Below are 18,085 nucleotides of genomic sequence, written 5' to 3'. Positions count from 1 at the left end.
TTTTTTGAAAATAAAAAAAGGGGTGATTTGTAACGAAATAGGGTTTGAAAAATTTATCACAACCCTCCCTAGGTTTTAAACAAAAAACCCAAAAATTTTAAATCATTTTTATCCCAAACAGAAGCAATATTTTTTAACTTTTTTTTCTGTCCCTTTCAAAAATAAAATTCCTTAGTTTTTCAAGATCAACAAAAGCATGTACCCGTTTTGAAAAATGAAATTAATTTCGATTTAAATAAGATTTTTTTTAAAAATTTCAAAAAATTGGTTTTCAGGTAGCCCTTGCTTTTTTCCATTTTGAATTAGTCGAGAAACAAATTTAAACCCAATGTCTCTTAGCTTATTTTACTCCTTTTTTAAAACAAAAATTAAAAAAAGCAGCCCCCAAATTTAAAAAGAAAAAGTTTTCAAAGTGAACCCCGGCCCCAAATTTGGCTTTACTGATGAGATAAAAATTTTAATAAAATTGAACCCCGTTACTATCTTAAAGTTGGGGAAACATGAACAATAAAAAATGCTAAAAAAATAAAATTTTCAAAATTTTTAAAAAAAGGTAAAAGAGATTTTTTTAAAAATCCCTATTAAAAAAAAACAAAGCCCCGGCTTTTTTAGGGAAAAATTTAAAGGACGTTTCAAACAAAAAAAAAAAGGTGTTTTACAATGCCGACGGGACTAGTGACGGGAAATTTAAAAAAATTTTACAAATGAAAAATATTTTAAATAAATTTAAAAGAATTTTGCCCCTTACCCAAATTTGTCATACAAAAAAAAAAAGTTTTTCAAATAAAAATTTTTTAAAACTTAAAGGGAAACTTTAGAAAAAAACTAAAATACAAATTTTTTTTAAAATTTAATTACACCTTTTAAAGAAAAAAATTTTATTATTGAAAGAATATTAAAAATCTACAGGTTTTAAGTTTGGAAAATTGGACCAAACATCATTAAATTTTGGGGAAATTTTAAATTTTACACCAAAATTCCTTTAAATTTATCAATAATAGTTTTAAAAATATAAATTTTCCCAAAATTGTTTTAAAAAAGGGAGTTTAGATTAAACCTTTTTTTTAAATGGGGGTAAGAATAAAACAAAAAACTTTTCGCCCGATATAAATTTTGTAACTTTTACCCAAAAATTTTTTGAGCGCCATTTGCCAAAAAAATACACTATTCTTTAAAAAAACAACAAAATTCAAATAAAAACCCGGGATTTCAAAAAAATTTCACTTTGTAATACTGAAACTCTTAGTTTAAAGAATTTGGGTTTTAAAAGATGTGACAGGGGGGAAAAAATATGGGGAAACTGTTTTTTCTTAGACTTAAAAAAACCCTTTTTCATTGGTTGCCCTTTAAATTTTACTTTTGTAAATTTAAAAATTTTATAATTTTTCTAAAATCCGTTAAGTTTTTTAAGTCTTTATTTTTTGGGGAAGAACAACGGGTTTAAAGATGGGTAATTTTAAAATCTCAGACAATGAAAAAAAAATTTCCTGGTTTCCAAAAGGCTCAATTTTAGGCCCCTTTATTTTTCAAATTATACATAAAGGGACTTTACCTTTCATTGGTATGATAAAAAAAATTATTTTTTAGAAACATTTTTCTCTTTAGGGAGTCCGGAGAAAAAAATATCAAAAGTAGAAAAAAAACTTCAAAAATCATTTAAAAACATTGAAAATGGTAAAAAATAAATATAGTTTTTAAACCCGAAAAATAAAAATGTAGGGTTTAAAGGAAAAAGACAAAAATTTAAATATTTTTGAGAAAATTTTGTATTTTTAAATAAATAAAATACCCTCTTAAATTTTTAAACTGATCAAAAAGTTTGGGTATTGCATAGATAAAAATTTTTAAAATGGCACTTGAAAATTACAATTTTTGAAAAAAATTTTAACCGGAAAAAATTCCCCTTATTAAAAAAATTTTCTTTTTTTTGCATTTTGAATAAAATTTAAATTTTTACAATGCATAAAATATTCCCCAATTTAGGGACTTGTTTTTTTATAGGGGAAAAAAGGGAAAACACAAATACATAAAAATGTTTGAAAATTTTACAAAAAAAAAAATTTGCAAAAATAAATTTTACAGCACCAAAAGATCCCCTTTTCAATAAATTTATCAAAAACCCCCTTTTAAAAGGGTTTTACCCCCTTGACGGGTTTAAAAATCCCACCCCCTGGTTTTTTTTTAAAACTTTAAATAAACATGGCACCGATTAATACAGAACTATGACTTTACCGCAAAAAAAATTAAAACCCTTAAATCTGGGTCCCGAAAAAAATTTTATTATGGACAAACCCAAAAACAAACTATTTTTAAAGCCCAATTTTTTTCTTATTTGCAGGGAAATTTGGAACAAAAATACTTAAAAATTCGTTTTAAAATTTAACCTTAAATTTTTTTAAAGGAAAAATCCCAAAGTTATTTTTATTTTTTCAAAATGAATGAATGGGGTGGGGTAAATTGAAAATGAATAAATTAATTTAAATTAATAAAATGAACAAACAATAAAGGGAACAAAACAAAATAAAAAATAAAAAGGGGTTTAAATTAGGGGAAAAAAAACCAAATTGTTGGTCTTTTTCCAAAAGTATATTAATTTAATATTTTTTAAAATTTCCCAATTTTAACACTTTTTCAATATGATTTTCCTGTTTTGTTTTTTGTTGTTTTTTTTTTCAAAAGGGCCACATTGGAAATAAGTTTATATAGATTTTTAATTGTTTTTTTAATTTTAAACCTTTTTTAAAATTTAAAAGAAAATTTTTTATTTTTTATTTTATTTATTTTTTATTAAATGGGAAATGCAGCTATAAGGGGCTTTAATCTAAAAAAATAAAACAGAAAGGGGGGGGGAGAAAACATTTTACTAATGAAGTTTATTTTCTATTTGAATTCAAAAAAAAAAAATTCTATGAAAAAAAATAAAAATTTTTAAAAATTTAAGGGGAAAGAGGGCCTTGTGTTAAAGGTATCTGCCACTGATTTAACAAGGTTAATAACCATGTTACCTCATGTGTTTCCCAGCACGGGTTTGGGTTGCTAAAATTTAATTTAAAATGGTTTAATTTTATTGTAAAGTTTTTAAAAAATTTTTTAAAACTTTTATAAAAAATAAATGTTAAAAACTTTAACCCAGCTTTGTAACAACTTAATTTCTTATCTACATGATTCAGGGCAGATCAGTTATTTAGCCAGCATTTGTTGTGTCAATCTGATCATTGGTCTGCACTGTTTGCCTGTTCACTAAGTACATATATATATATATATATAATTTTCCCGAAAAAAAATGATAAATGGTTATGTCCAGATTTTTGAAAGATGGGCAAGTTCCATTTAAGATGTTAAGGGTTAATAAGTAATCATTAAACTTGTCAGTTTTTCAATAAGCACTGGTATTGTTATTCGGAGTGTCTTTTCCATTTGAAAGAATTTTTTTTTTTTTTTTTTTTTTTTTTTTTTGGAAAAGGTGGGAAATGCATAAAAAAATGAAATTTTGTTCGGAAATTTTACTATTATGTATTATTAATACTAACAGTTCCTTATTTTTCATTGTGACTTTATGATTTATTGCAGTCTTGAAACCAAATCCGTATTTATAAAACATTCTCTTGCATTTTTTTGCAGCCACATATTTTATGACATATCATACACCAATGAAAACATCTAGTGACTATATCAAGGGTTTGAAAGAGGCTCGTATTATTTCCAAGAATATTTCAAAGGCGATAGGTGCGAAATCAGAAGATGAAGAAGTCTTTGCTTATAGGTTAATATCAGTTGTTTTCTTGAATGTCATGATCTTACATAGGTTTAGATAGATTTAATCAATGAAATTCACTAACAAATTTTTTTTCGCCTCCATTTTCCATGCAAAAACTCTAGTTGGTTACACAGGCACGAGTATCGGACCTGGGATGAAAACATATGACATGGTTGATAAAAAAACCTGTGTTCATCTTAAAAGTGTAAAAAATCCAAAAAGAATTGTAAATTATTATTATTATATATTTTTAATGGGGGTCATAATTTACATTTTTTTTTGGATTTTTTACACTTTTAAGATGAACACAGGTTTTTTTATCAGTCAGGTCATATGTTTTCATCCCAGGTCCGATACTTGTGCCTGTGGTTGGTTACTTAAAGGAAATAGTTTTTTTTTCTAAGATTGTGTTAACTCATTTAATAAACTTGTATTACTCACTTTAGGCTAAATGATGATAGTGTTCAGTGCAATATGACCATTAATGTGTCAATTAACATCTCTTGTCAAGCATTTTGTTTGTAAATATTGCTGCAAAAGAAAAAAACTTCTGTATATCACCAAATTGCTGACAAGAAATAAGTCAACTAACATTTTTAAATAAAATATTTCATTTTCAGTGTATTTTATGTATTCTACGAACAATATCTAACCATCGTGCATAACACTGTGAAGAACATTGGGATATGTATGGCGGCCATCTTTGTTGCGACATTTATCCTGCTTGGATTTGACCTGGTGACGGCAATTGTTGTGTTTATAACAATAATGATGATAATTGTTGATATAATGGGAATGATGTACCTGTGGGACATAACCTTAAACGCTCTTTCACTTGTAAACTTGGTCATGGTAAGTAAAATCTAGATCTATTTGTTTACTCTTTCTTTTAACGCCTTTTGTGTAAGATCAGTGCATCGACTTAATGTAAATTGTTGGGGCCCCTGTGTTTGGGTAATTAAGGATGCTGACTTGAACCACTTGTCCCTTACCATTAGTGGGTTCAATTCCTGCCAGTGTCATGGAATTCTATCATGTTAGGAAGTTATCCAGCTCTCAATTTGTTACATACACAAGAGTCCTCTTGGAATATGTCCTTCAATACTGATACAAGTTTTTCATGTTTGTAAATATATGATTCTTGATTATTCTGTATCATCCTTTGACATAAGTAGAAGTCATGTTGGATGGATAACAATTTAATAAATTTTATAGAATTTTTTTACTTTTTGACCAGTTTCTTACTGTTTTTAGCTCACCTGTCACAAAGTGACAGGGTGAGCTTTTGTGATCGCTTTTCGTCCGTGGTCCGTCCGTCCGTCCGTCCGTAAACTTTTGCTTTAAATGACATCTCCTCATAAACTCTGAGCTAATTTCATCAAAACTTCACAGGAATGTTCCTTTGGTGGTCACCTTTAAAAATTGTTCAAAGAATTTAATTCCATGCAGAACTCTGGTTGCCATGGCAACCAAAAGAAAAAACTTTAAATATCTTCTTTTAAAAAACCATAAGAGCTAGAGCTTAGACATTTTGGCATGAAACATCTTCTAGTGAGTGTCTACCAAGTTTGTTCAAATAAAAGCCCTGGGGTCAAAATTGGCCCCGACCCAGGGGGTCATTGATTTTCCTTATATGCATATAGTAAAAACTTAAAAAATCTTCTTTTGAAGAACCCAAAGAGCTAGAGCTAAGATATTAAGCATGAAACATCTTCTAGTGAGTGTCAACCAAGTTTGTTCAAATTAAAGCCCTGGGGTCAAAATTGGCCCCGCCCCGGGGGTCATTGATTTTCCCTATATGCATATAGTAAAAACTTAAAAAAATTTATTTTATAGAACCCAAAGAGCTAGAGCTAAGATATTAAGCATGAAACATCTTCTAGTGAGTGTCTACCAAGTTTGTTCAAATTAAAGCCCTGGGGTCAAAATTGGCCCCGCCCCGGGGGTCATTGATTTTCCCTATATGCATATGGTAAAAACTTAAAAAATCTTCTTTTAAAGAACCATAAGAGCTAGAGCTTAGATATTTGGCATGAAACATCTTCTAGTGAATGTCTACCAAGTTTGTTCAAATAAAAGCCCTGGGGTCAAAATTGACCCTGCCCCAGGGGGTCATAGATTTTCCCTATATGCATATAGTAAAAACTTAAAAAATCTTCTTTTAAAGAACCCAAAGAGCTAGAGCTAAGATATTTAGCATGAAACATCTTCTAATGAGTGTCTACCAAGTTTGTTCAAATAAAAGCTCTGGGGTCAAAATTGGCCCCGCCCCAGGGGGTCATTGATTTTCCCTATATGCATATAGTAAAAACTTAAAAAATCTTCTTTTAAAGAACTCAAAGAGCTAGAGCTAAGATATTTAGCATGAAACATGTTCTAATGGGTGTCTACCAAGTATGTTCAAATAAAAGCCCTGGGGTCAAAACTGGCCCCGCCGGGGGGGGGGGGGGTGGGGGGTCATTGATTTTCCTTATATGTGTATAGCAAAAACTTAAAAATCTTCTTTGGAAAAACCCAAATAGCTAGAGATTTAGATATTAAGCATGAAACATCTTTAAGTAAATATCTACAAAGTTTGTTAAAATAAACGCCCGGGGGTCAAAACTGGCCCTGCCCCAGGGGTGACATTGTTTTTAACTATATGTGTATAGTAAAAACTTTAAAAATCTTCTTTTAAAAATGCCAATGAGATAGAACTTAGATGTTTAGCATGAAACATCTTCTTATGGGTGTTTACCAAGTCTGTTCAAATAAACAAATAAAAGCCCTTGGGTAAAAATTGGCCCGGGGGTGGGGGGCCTATATACAGGTGAGCGACCTCAGGGCCATCATGGCCCTCTTGTTTCAAATTAATATCTGGACTTTTATGTGGAACACCCCTTGTATTTACAATAGATGGTTCCAAAGTGATAGCAGAACTAAGTCTATTACACAAATATAGGGTGACATAAAGGTGAATCATGATTGTTGTTATATATTACAGGCTATTGGTATATCAGTGGAGTTCTGCTCACATATAGCTCGTGCATTCGCTGTCAGTATACAGCCAGATAAAGTACAGAGAGCTAAAGATGCCCTCGCACATATGGGTAGCTCGGTAAGTTGTCTTGTCTCATCACATCATGATGTAAAACTGTATGAGAATTATTGCTTGTATATAAGTTTACATTTTAATACAGAAGTATGAGAATCATGATAAAGAAATATTCTCAGAACTACAGTCAAACGTGTATTAAGCGACCGGGCAAGGGAAACACCAAAAACGGTCGCTTAATGAAACGGTCTCTTAAGACAGTCAGCATGATATAAAAGTCAAAATTTATAAATGACATCTTTTTTATTCGATGGGATTGTTTTTCACCTTCATTTTTATATAAATGTTGAATAATAACTACGCTCCGATAATCTAAACGGATGCAAATGTAAAAATAACGTTCTGATATTTATTGACAAAACAGTTTTGATCCATTACGTACATGTTTGACATTTTTTCCAGAATTTTTTAACTTCTCCGTTGTTTTCCTTGTCTCCAACACGAAAACCCTATTAGTGAAGATGTTTTCTGTTGTGCATTTTTTCATTTGAAATAAACAAACTACATCTATTTGTTACGATTAATTTAATGGCTGATCAAGTTCAAGGTCAATTCAATGCAGTCTAAATGTCAACAAGCGAAGCGTATACACCATCTCAGTATGGGCGGAGCGTTGCATTGTTTATCCGATATTATTGGATAATACACGTCACGCGTATACTTAACTTCATTTGCATACGCTAAAACGGTTTGTGAAATAGAGTTTTTCACACGTTTATTGTTGTGTTTTGATTGCTGACACTTGTGACATAACGAGGTGGCGTTCTCTAAAAACACAATTACTTGACAGGTAAAAGTGGTCGTTTAATGAAAAGATTGATGTCAATTAGGTGACTAATTAGCGGTCGCTGGTCGCGTTGAGCAAAAGTCGCTTAATACATTAAAGATATAGAGAGAAAATGATCGGGGGGAATTTAAAGTGGTCGTTTAAGACAAAAGTCGCTTAATACACGTGGTCGCATGGGCAAGTTAGACTGTAAATTAAAAATAGATGTTTTGTGCTATTCTTAGATCAGATTAAGTTAAAAGGTTTTCATTTTTAGGTCAGTTTACAAAAATAAATTATCATTCTGGAAAAAAAACATATGTTTGTAAATAGTTCTTTAGTTTGTTATCTTTCTTCTTGAATATTTAAAGTTATAATTAGAAATATGCTGCAAAGATATTAAAAACTCAATACACATACACATATCTTGTAGGGTTATAGTTACAAAGAACGGTTTGTCATTGAAATATGGCATGTGTCTTACCATCTAAGTTGACATGTGAACGTTAATGAAATTTTATTTAAATTTACAGGTATTGAGTGGTATAACATTGACAAAATTAGGAGGTATAATTGTGCTAGGATTTGCCAAGTCGCAGTTGTTCCAGGTGTTTTATTTCCGCATGTATCTCGGAATGGTAGTGTTTGGTGCTTCCCATGGACTTATTTTCTTGCCAGTATTACTTAGCTATATAGGTAAGTTAGTTGCATTTATTGACAGGCCGATTATGTGTGATCATGTGATAGGGGGCATATTTATGCTTCTCTTAACCAAATATTGCGGGAGTATACTTTCTGCTATTGCTAGTTTCTGCTATCTGTTTCACTCCCTGTTCCTGTTACAACCTGCACTTATCGAAGGATACATTGTCTGACCCCTAAGCTGAAAAGGGAGAGCATCAGATAACTAACCCAGGGTTTAACGGCCCTTTCCATGGTCGCGTCGTTACTTCTCAGCGTTAAATTATCTCGGTCATTTTGTCTAAATGTCTTTTTGTCTCTAATCACTGATTCAGAAATGATATGAGATAAGTAGTTTGTGACTTGCAGAGAAATTAGTAATTGTCAGTTATCCGGGGGAGCAGATGATTTGGATCGACCACGGAGATATAACACAAAATCTTTTTATAAAATCTTACAAATTGAATGATATCTTGCGTATTGTATATGTAGACTTTCCTAAAGGTGAAGATTCAGGTCAATGGACATTACCAGTTTTTAGCAGTGAAAAGTTAAGCCACACCTTTCATATTCATTGCTAGGTCTACTCAGTACTGCTCACAAACAGTATCACAAACAAAAGCATGTGTTTTTTTGTGTTACCCAGGTCAACCAGTGACTTTTTTTCACTCTAGGGAAACAATGATCTCTTCATGACAATATTTGTGTTTTTGTTTCAGGTCCTAGTATAAATAAAGCAAAACTGTATCAACACCAACAAAAGGAGTTAAAAGAACAGTCGAGAAAGATCAATTATCATAATGACAGTGGTGACACAGGTGCCCACGAACATTATCATCGTACAGATCATGATCAACCCCCAGAGTATTCTCATTTATAGATGAATATTAAACACGTATATAGTGAAATCTGCTCGTAAAGATGTACACAGGTGTGGAACATGTTTATGCAACTATTTTCTACAAAATATTGAGCATTTTTGTTGGAAATAATAATGATAACAAGAAGAACAACTTGACCGACATTGTGTCCTGTGTTAAACACAAAGTGCTGAGATTAATTTGACCGAGGTCGGTCATGTATGAGGAGTAAATTCTATAACCTTAGAAATAATTCCTTCGCAATTTTTTTTTTCCAGTTTAAACATGTTGGCATTTTATTCCCAGGCTCTTTTTCTTGATAGGCATTTGGGGGGGGGGGGGTATTTTGATTGTATTATTTAGTGAAAATTTTAAGTTAACTAATTTTTAGCTCGACTATTCGATAAGAATAAGTAGAGCTATTGTAGTCACCCGAGCGTCCGTGTCGGCGTAACCACTTATGTTAAAGTTTTTGTAATAGTTCAAATATTTTCAAAGTCCATTGACATATGGCTTTGAAACTTTGCACACTTGTTCACCATCATAACCCCAACCTGTAGACAGGAGGAGGTAACTTTATCAGGCATTTTGACAGAATTATGCCCCTTTTTGGACTTAGAATTTATGTTAAAGTTTTTGTAAAAGTTCAAATATTTTCAAAGTCCATTGACATATGGCTTTGAAACTTTGCACACTTGTTCACCATCATGACCCCAACCTGTAGACAGGTAACTCTATCAAGCATTTTGACAGAATTATGCCCCTTTTTCGACTTAGAATTAATGTTAAAGTTTTTGTAATAGTTCAAATATTTTCAAAGTCCATTGACATATGGCTTTGAAACTTTGCACACTTGTTCACCATCATGACCCCAACCTGTAAACAGGAGGAGGTAACTGTATCAAGCATTTTTTTTACTATCAAGCACTAAGAATAGTCGAGCGTTGCTGTCCTACCGACAGCTCTTGTTGATATTATGCTGAAATTTTTGTATTTGCTGATATTTTTGCAGAATTAAAGTTATTTTAATTAAAAAAATAAAAAAAGAAACAAAATTTCTTCAGAGGCATCATAGTTATTAGGTCTGTGAAAAAAAGACGCATATACAGGAAATCTTTGGGCCCCATCAAATCTAATGGGACAGCTCAATGCTGTTCTGTAGAGATTTGTGTGGGAATGTTTTGATTCATCAAAGTTTTCTTCACTGCATTTACATGTTTGAAAGTCATGTAAAGATTGGCTTTTGCTTTATACACTAGGGAAAAATGTGTTTAGAAACTACCAGTATATTTCAGTGAACCGGTGGTAAATTTAAATCTGTTTCATATATATATCCAAATTTAGAAAGAGATTATTCTCCATTTTTTTGTTGTTGTTATGTGGACCTTATTGTAAGTGGTTGTAACCTCAAACATAATATAACAGGGCAATGAACAACCAACTAGATTAGCTGTCTTATGTATTTTGTCCATTAGACAATCGGTCTTACAAACCCTATAACAAGTAGAGAAACTGATAGCGAACTGCATGGATCCTGATCAGACTGCGTGGATGCGCAGGCTGGTCTGGATCCATGCTGGTCGCAAACCCATTATGTTGGTTTTGTCGTGACATGGCTCATATTGCTGCACTAATCTCCAGTTAATTGTCTTGTTATATTATGTGCCACACGAAACATAGAAATGTTCTCTGTGTTTTGTGTAATTTCATTGAAAATTGTGATATTTTATATATGTTATTGCCTTTGATTAGGTGAAAGAATTTATAGTGCTCAGTTGTTGTGCAACTGTGTTAAAGTGAAATGAAAATTGTTTGTTTCATAGTTTTGGATAATTATTAACACACTCAGTTTGTTTTTTGTTTCTTTTTCGAAGATCATGTTTTGTAGAAATAATTTGATGAAAGACTGTACTGGAAAGCTAAACATGTTTAGAATTAAAAGTTTGATGATAAACTAGTCAAAAAAAATGTTAAAAAAAAGAATATCTGAAAATAAGAATTCATTTATAATTATTCCATCTTATTATAAATAGTCTGCCTACTTAGTTAATGAGGGAGATCATTGGATTTATAATTCAGGGGTTGCTGGTTCAATCATATAGCATGGCGTAATTTCCCTATGAAAATCAATCTTCGACATTGAGTCTAATGGTCATTCGTCTCTCACCCAAGATTCAAAAAATAATTTGAGCTGCGTCACGACAAAACCAACATAGTGGGTTTGCGACCAGCATGGATCCGCGCAGTCTGATCAGGATACATGGTGTTCGCTATCTGTTTATCTACTTGTTATAGAGTTTGCAAGCCAACAGCATGGATCCTGATCAGACCGTGCGGATGCCCAGGCTGGTCTGGATCCATGCTGGTCGCAAACCCATTATGTTGGTTTTGTCGTGACGCGGCTCATTTGGAGTTAGTAGCCAGTTTGGAGAAATTGGTAATTACTGGTTAGTTATCCAGAAAAACCAGTTTGGTGGATCTGAACCATCCAGATTTGACCAAAGAATGGGATAAAACCAGATGTTCTCCCTCTTGAAAAAATGGATTTATTTTTTGTGTGTGTGTAAAATGTCTTTTTCTTGGATGACAGATAGGAAAGGTATTTTTGAGAAAGACCTACATTCACATTCATTTTGTACAAGATTATAGTTTGAGAAAGTAATTAAAGTAAAGATGCTCATCCATGTATTTATGCAAATGGGCCAATTTATGTGCACATTTTTATGGCCTTGATTTATTGTTTTTGTTGTGTATGTTTATATGTCTGTCTGTGTGGGCAAATTTATCCTTTGCTATAACATCTCCATCTTAAGATATTACAGCCTCCTTATTTGGTCAAATTAACATGCCCACACATTTAAATATAACATTGATTTCTCATTCCTATATGATTTTGACCTTTAAGGTTAAATTTTCAAAATTTTACCTTTATTTTCAAGGTTGAATTTCAAAGTTTGACCTTGACATTCAATGTTAAATTTGCAAAATATCTCTTTACTTTGTTCATTTGTTCACAGGTTATAATCTGGGAAGGTAGGGAGGAGTGTGATTTTGTGTTTTAATTAAAGCCACATTTGTAGTTGCTATAAAATGCATGTTATTATTTGTGAATATTATTGCTCATAGTATGTTTTTGTTTATTTTTGTTGCTTTAATTCAATGAACCATTTTGAATGATGAATTAATATTGTAAACTTATGTATATTATTATAATTTATATAAAGTATTTTACAGTTTTATGAAAAAGAATTGTGAATAAACACTTAAAATAAACATTAGATATTTTCATCATTTATTGTTTCAAAATATGGGTTATTTGATACTGTTGCACATCTTATCTCAACAATTTGAAGAATATGTAAGCACCCAGGAGTTGGTGTGGCATTTTGGTAAAATTTTGGCTGCAAGTTTGTGTCACCAAAACTACCAACAGGGATGGGTTGAAACTTCACAAACCTATTTGTACACTCATGGCATATACATGTACATAATTACTGTTTTTTTCTTGCATCATGTAAAAAATACAGTATTATACCTCGCTACATGTAATACATATTTTTTTCTTTATGCTCACCAGATTCTTGAAACTTCTTATTAATTATTGTAAAAAAAAACTTTGAAAAAGGTCAAAATAATAATTATTTATTTTATTGAAATATCCAGCTGTAGATCTACGTTTTCTGTGTATCTTTAAAGGCACTCAACTGAGGTAACATAAAATATAAAAATCTTACAAAGATCACCTGGAGCACAATAAAAATGTTAATAAATTATTATAAAGAAATATACTCTGTGTTTTTAGCTGGATTTCAGGTTAAGGTGTGTCAAAGTTTTTAATTCTCAGGTCATTTTGCACATTTAAGATTATTATTCTTGAAAAATAGATTAAGCTAATGAGTAATTTGTTTAGACGTACACCAAATAGTCTAAAAGTCTTCGGAAAGTTATTCCTAGTCACCTCATATGGAAAAAATAAACCTCAGAGGAGTCCCTTTAAAGGTTGATCACTTTCTTGTTGAAGATAACTTGTGAAATTTTTAAATAAACTCTAATAATTTAAAAAGATTTGGATCAGAATATAAGCATAGAATGAAGTGTTTTCGGTTTGTAAGTATTTAATGTGAGTGTGTCTTGTTTTGAAGATATAACGTGATTGATTCTACATTTTTATGATTTAGTCTAAGAACGTGATTGATTGTTTTATGATTTAGTCTAAAAACATGATTGATTGTTTTATGATTTTTTATTATTAAGTTAAAAAAAAACACCAATAGATTTCTATTTTTTTATGATTATTTCTTTGTATTTTCATTATGATGTTTTACTGATTAAATGTAGTAGTGTTAATATGAAATAAAAAATGTTTGTTTCTGAGAATTTTTAAGGCATATTCTTGCATAAACACTGCATGCATGTATACAGTACTGTAGAAAGAAACATGCGAACATTTATGTAATATAATTATGTTCCTCTGGGTAACCATGTTCAATTCATGATCAAACATACCACACTTGCACATCAACTTTAACACAATAAACCAAATTAAACATTTATTTTTATGCATGAATAGCTCTCATGCACCTTTATAAAATCTTAATCTTTTTTTGACATTGACTTTGAAACATAGATTAACATATTTATGAAAGTAAATTGGTCTTTAATGGAAGGTCTTTAATACAATGAATAATTACTTTGATAACATTTACTGTTTGAAATAACAAGTAACCACTGCATGTATTTTTAATTAAAAAGTTCTTGGCAAATGTGACCTAATGACCCCATATATCATAAAAATACAGCATATAATAAAATGTTCAAGAATAAAATATTATTTTCCATAACCACATGTTTTATCAAGAAACATTTTATAACAATATCCAAGTGATAGATTTTCTATAATTGTTTTATTGTTTTTACCAATATTTGAAATAGATATGGAAAATGTGACCATTTTAGACAAATCCACTTTAACAAAATTTACTATAGAAGATGATTGTTAATTGTGACATTTTAACAAAGATGTGACACATTGTTATAGATATAACTTGTTTTAGATATAACTTATAAAAATAAAACTAACCATACATATATGCACAGATTTATAATGTAATCTATAATATATGTAATATAAATCCGTGATATATGCAATTATTGTAACAGTTTTTGTAAGTTTTTGTGCTATTGTTTCTCATGCCAGAAAATAATGAAATAAAACATTCCAAACTCTACAAATTAATGAACTTTTTTCTTCCACTCCTTATAGTACATGTACTTTAGAATATAGTTTAAGACCATTTATGACCCACTGGTGAAATTTATTGCAATTTGAATGTTGTTTATTTGAAATGGACTCCATCGGGGTTTTCTTTTTTTTTTTTGGGGGGGGGGGGTTATTTGACATGACTATATTTTTTTAGCCTAAGTGGAGCCCCTTTAAAGACAGTAAGTACATATAATACAACACACTATAAATGTGCCTACTGCTTAAAGGGGGACAACTTTGTTGGACATCCTACAGAGTCTAGACAGAATGTATTTATGGTCTATATTGATTGCGTATCGTAACAGCTACCGTATCTGTCCGGCAACTTTTGAAAATGTCGAACGCTGAACCGATTACATCGACACGTAAATATTTTACTTTAACAGAATTAAATGTTCGGTATTGTTTTACCGCTTTCAACGCAAGTTACTACCATATGTAAAATCAAAACAATCACTTTTTGCAGCAGAAAGAAAACTTTATATGTGGGCTCGCAAAGCAAAGGGATTTAAAGTCCGAGGTGCATTAACTTCACAGTTCTCGACTGAATTAACGATTTTGCAGACGACAATATAGTATTTAGCTTTTTCTTCTTTTATTTAACCCAAATTTGCATGAGAAGTGATCTAAGTACAATAACTTAAAATACTGTAATACAGCCACTGGCAACATTAGCGGATTACCAAGACATTTATAAATAATGCTCAAAAAGAAATAAAAAAGTTTTGGTTCGTCGGTTTAGTTCCAATTTTATTATTACTTGTTCTGGGGACTCGGGCTTCAAACACACCATTTTGCTTCTGCAGATGTTAATGTACGAAAAAAATGCAGTAATTAATCCTATATATTTAGCTAAGTTAATCCGACTGTAGATCAAAGAAAAATAATCATTATTGGAGAAGTTTCTTTATCATGCTTGCTGTCAGTTAAGTAGAACAATGTTGTTCTATCCATGTTATCATTTAGTTTTTTGGTTATATATATTATTGTATAGTCTTAATTAAACAGGTTTGAGTAAGCGATGAAAGTTTTAAACTTGCAAACAGGCGTTTTATTGGACTTGTAAAATTAATTAATTAGCATATAGTGATTTATCATACATTGTATTAATAAAAATTCTAAACTTGTAAAATAAGTTCTCGCTAACATTTTATTTATTAATACAGAGCCTACCTTTTTACAACCAACCAGTACTGCTGTCATGTCTTGGCCGGAGTATGATTCAAACCAACGACCCCGAGTGTAGAGTTAAACTCTTTTACCACCAGGGTACTGATTCCCTAAAACTTGTAGAACTCCAGAGCAGTTCTATACCTATTTTTCCGCATTATTTAAGTTCCTAAGCATTTTTGTTTGAAGTAAACCGAACAAATATTTACGCTATAGAAGTCGCTAAAATCTGACCTTGACGCCCAATAGGTCACGCAAATATTTAGTTTGAACCTTCGATCAATACACTTGAAACTACTTTCCAGAACATCAAAGACTTGAATAGACTAAATGACAAAAAGCATCGAAATGTTATCGCGTACAAAAGCCTGCGAAATTTTAATAATAGAAAAAAATATTTCTTTTTGATCATTACTATCTAAGAGTTCTTTTATATCCTATATTTGGTGGTCCTGGTTTTATTTCTTTTAGAAGTTAGCTTGGAACCGGAAGTAGCTAACAAGGATACATGACGTGTTTTCTATTGTCAATAAGATTAAACTTATTCAAGATTTCCTTAAGTGTAATATCATGGATTTTTCCAAACATCAGTTCACATTTTCTTCATTTTTTCTCCTTTCCGGCATGACTTGACGAAACGCACGCTGATGAATCTTCAATTCAAACTCAAAGAAGCGATTGATTACCTGCACAGAGATAAAATTGTCGTGTATTGACACAAAAATAAAGTCTACAAATTCAAAAAACTGAATGAAAAGGATGGATTGATTTACCAGTGAAACCACTTAAGGCAATTATTTCAAAACCTGTAATGAACGTCTGCGGGCGATATGTTTGAAAGCAGTGCATGATTACACCATCCCCTACAACGATTATTTCATTGCATTGCTAATTAAAGGATTCAAATTACGTTTAGTACCTACGTATAAAAGAACAAGTAATTAATAATCAAAAAGGGATTCAACAAGCGGACAGGCTTTTAATTATAGTAAATTTATTGTACATGCATTTAGTACACACCTCTCATACAACCAAAGTCTTTAATATAATAAATATTGTCGTATGCAAAATCAGATTTCCAGTTGCTCTGTTTTATATTAATCTGAAATGTTCATGTTATTGCAAACTTATATATCCTCTTAAATTGAGTCGCAGAAAAGAGGAAACCCCATGAGCATATTGTGAAAAATGGCTATTTTCATTGAAAAACTGCTATGAACTATAAAAATGTTCAACTTGGCACAAATGTTGACCGGACAAAATAAGAAGAACAAAGATCAACAAGGCAAAGACAACGTTCACAGGACGCCGTCCCCGACACACTAAAAAAACCTAGAGCGGACATGAGGGTTAAAGGAGTGGGACATGTAATGTGAAATAATATCAACTAAAACGGGCCCATAAGGGAATTAAAGTGATAGGGGCAGTAAGGGTGAAAAGGTGGGGGGGGGTAAAAAATGGTTGAGGGGGGGCGGGTGTTGAGAAAATACTTAGCGTCAACGACAATCCAACAAGACAGACATCACAAAACATCCAAAACAAGTAACAAAACAGACATGAAAAACATGTGAAGGAACACAGAAGGGTACCGCCTTGGAACGGTCAGTGGTACTGGTTAAACCACTGGTGAGTTTAAACCGGTTTTAAGCGCGGCAAACCTCACTTTTAGTCCCAATATGTTCCTGAATGACACGAAAATGTATATAAAATTAATCCTCGCCAAGTAAAATTCTAACAATGGTCATGGTTACATTAGACGAAATAAATAAAACACATACAAAATTATGTAAATATGTAGAAAAGGTTACAGCGTAATGACCATTACCAAAGTACTTGATGCCTTAAAGGAAGGCAGAGCAACAAGAAAATCACCTACAAGAGCCTGACGAAGCAAAGCAGAAGACGAACATAAAAGACAATTCAGTCCCAAAGGGCTTAAAGAATTGTCCATCATATAGAGTCTCCACTCGGTCCGTCAGATGTAATCAAAAGAGGAAAGCGTAGCGTCCAACTGTAAAAGTGTTGAACACCAAGCATGCGGTATACCTTAAAATAATTGGGTCATAACCTCTTTTAATAAACCGTTTGATAATTTTAGTGAAGACGGCAGAAAAATTACTATGACCCATGATCCTACGAAGTTTGTAAACCACATCTCCATAGAAGTCAGGTTTGCTAATACCTTGTCGTAAAAGGATTTTTAAATTACAATTAAATTTTACAACTAAGTCTGAATTATGATGGTAAAACTTAGTAAACGTTACCGACAACTTACGAAGGATGTTTTATAGAAATTTTCGTGAGTTATTGTTTATTTGTAACACAAGAAAGAAGTGAAAATAATTTATGACTTTTTCACTGCACTGCACTCACCATTTCCACATACTGTCACATTATTACTACTAGTACATTAAAACTATGCAAGTTCATTTCCTAGAAAATGTGAAGGCGAAAACTGTACTCCGTATTTATTGTAAAATTGACGCATCAATTG

The 18,085-nt window shown here is 31.5% G+C and overlaps 1 protein-coding gene across 1 annotated transcript; it reads left to right on the top strand.

The window, feature by feature from the left end:
- The first annotated feature begins 3,625 nt into the window (after positions 1–3,625).
- Positions 3,626–10,396, top strand: LOC132718238 (NPC intracellular cholesterol transporter 1-like). The gene is made up of 5 exons (XM_060701886.1): positions 3,626–3,763; positions 4,378–4,609; positions 6,741–6,854; positions 8,151–8,313; positions 9,018–10,396. The coding sequence occupies exons 1-5, from the start codon at positions 3,633–3,635 to the stop codon at positions 9,176–9,178; spliced, it is 801 nt and encodes a 266-aa protein (XP_060557869.1). The 5' UTR covers positions 3,626–3,632; the 3' UTR covers positions 9,179–10,396.
- Positions 10,397–18,085: the final 7,689 nt, after the last annotated feature.

This window comes from Ruditapes philippinarum, unplaced genomic scaffold (assembly GCF_026571515.1).
Source record: "Ruditapes philippinarum isolate M1 unplaced genomic scaffold, ASM2657151v2 ctg3963_1_1_1_1, whole genome shotgun sequence".
Taxonomy (NCBI): domain Eukaryota; kingdom Metazoa; phylum Mollusca; class Bivalvia; order Venerida; family Veneridae; genus Ruditapes; species Ruditapes philippinarum.
Note: the sequence above shows the minus strand (reverse complement) of the source record. Positions and strands in the feature narration are given on the sequence as shown.

What these genes read in the sequence shown, in the direction of transcription:
- LOC132718238 (XM_060701886.1), top strand. Translation starts at nt 3,633, where the DNA reads ATGACATATCATACACCAATGAAAACATCTAGTGACTATATCAAGGGT. An exon ending in GAAGAAGTCTTTGCTTATAG is followed by an intron (nt 3,764 to 4,377) that starts GTTAATATCAGT and finishes TTTCATTTTCAG; the next exon opens with TGTATTTTATGTATTCTACG. An exon ending in AGTATTACTTAGCTATATAG is followed by an intron (nt 8,314 to 9,017) that starts GTAAGTTAGTTG and finishes TTTTTGTTTCAG; the next exon opens with GTCCTAGTATAAATAAAGCA.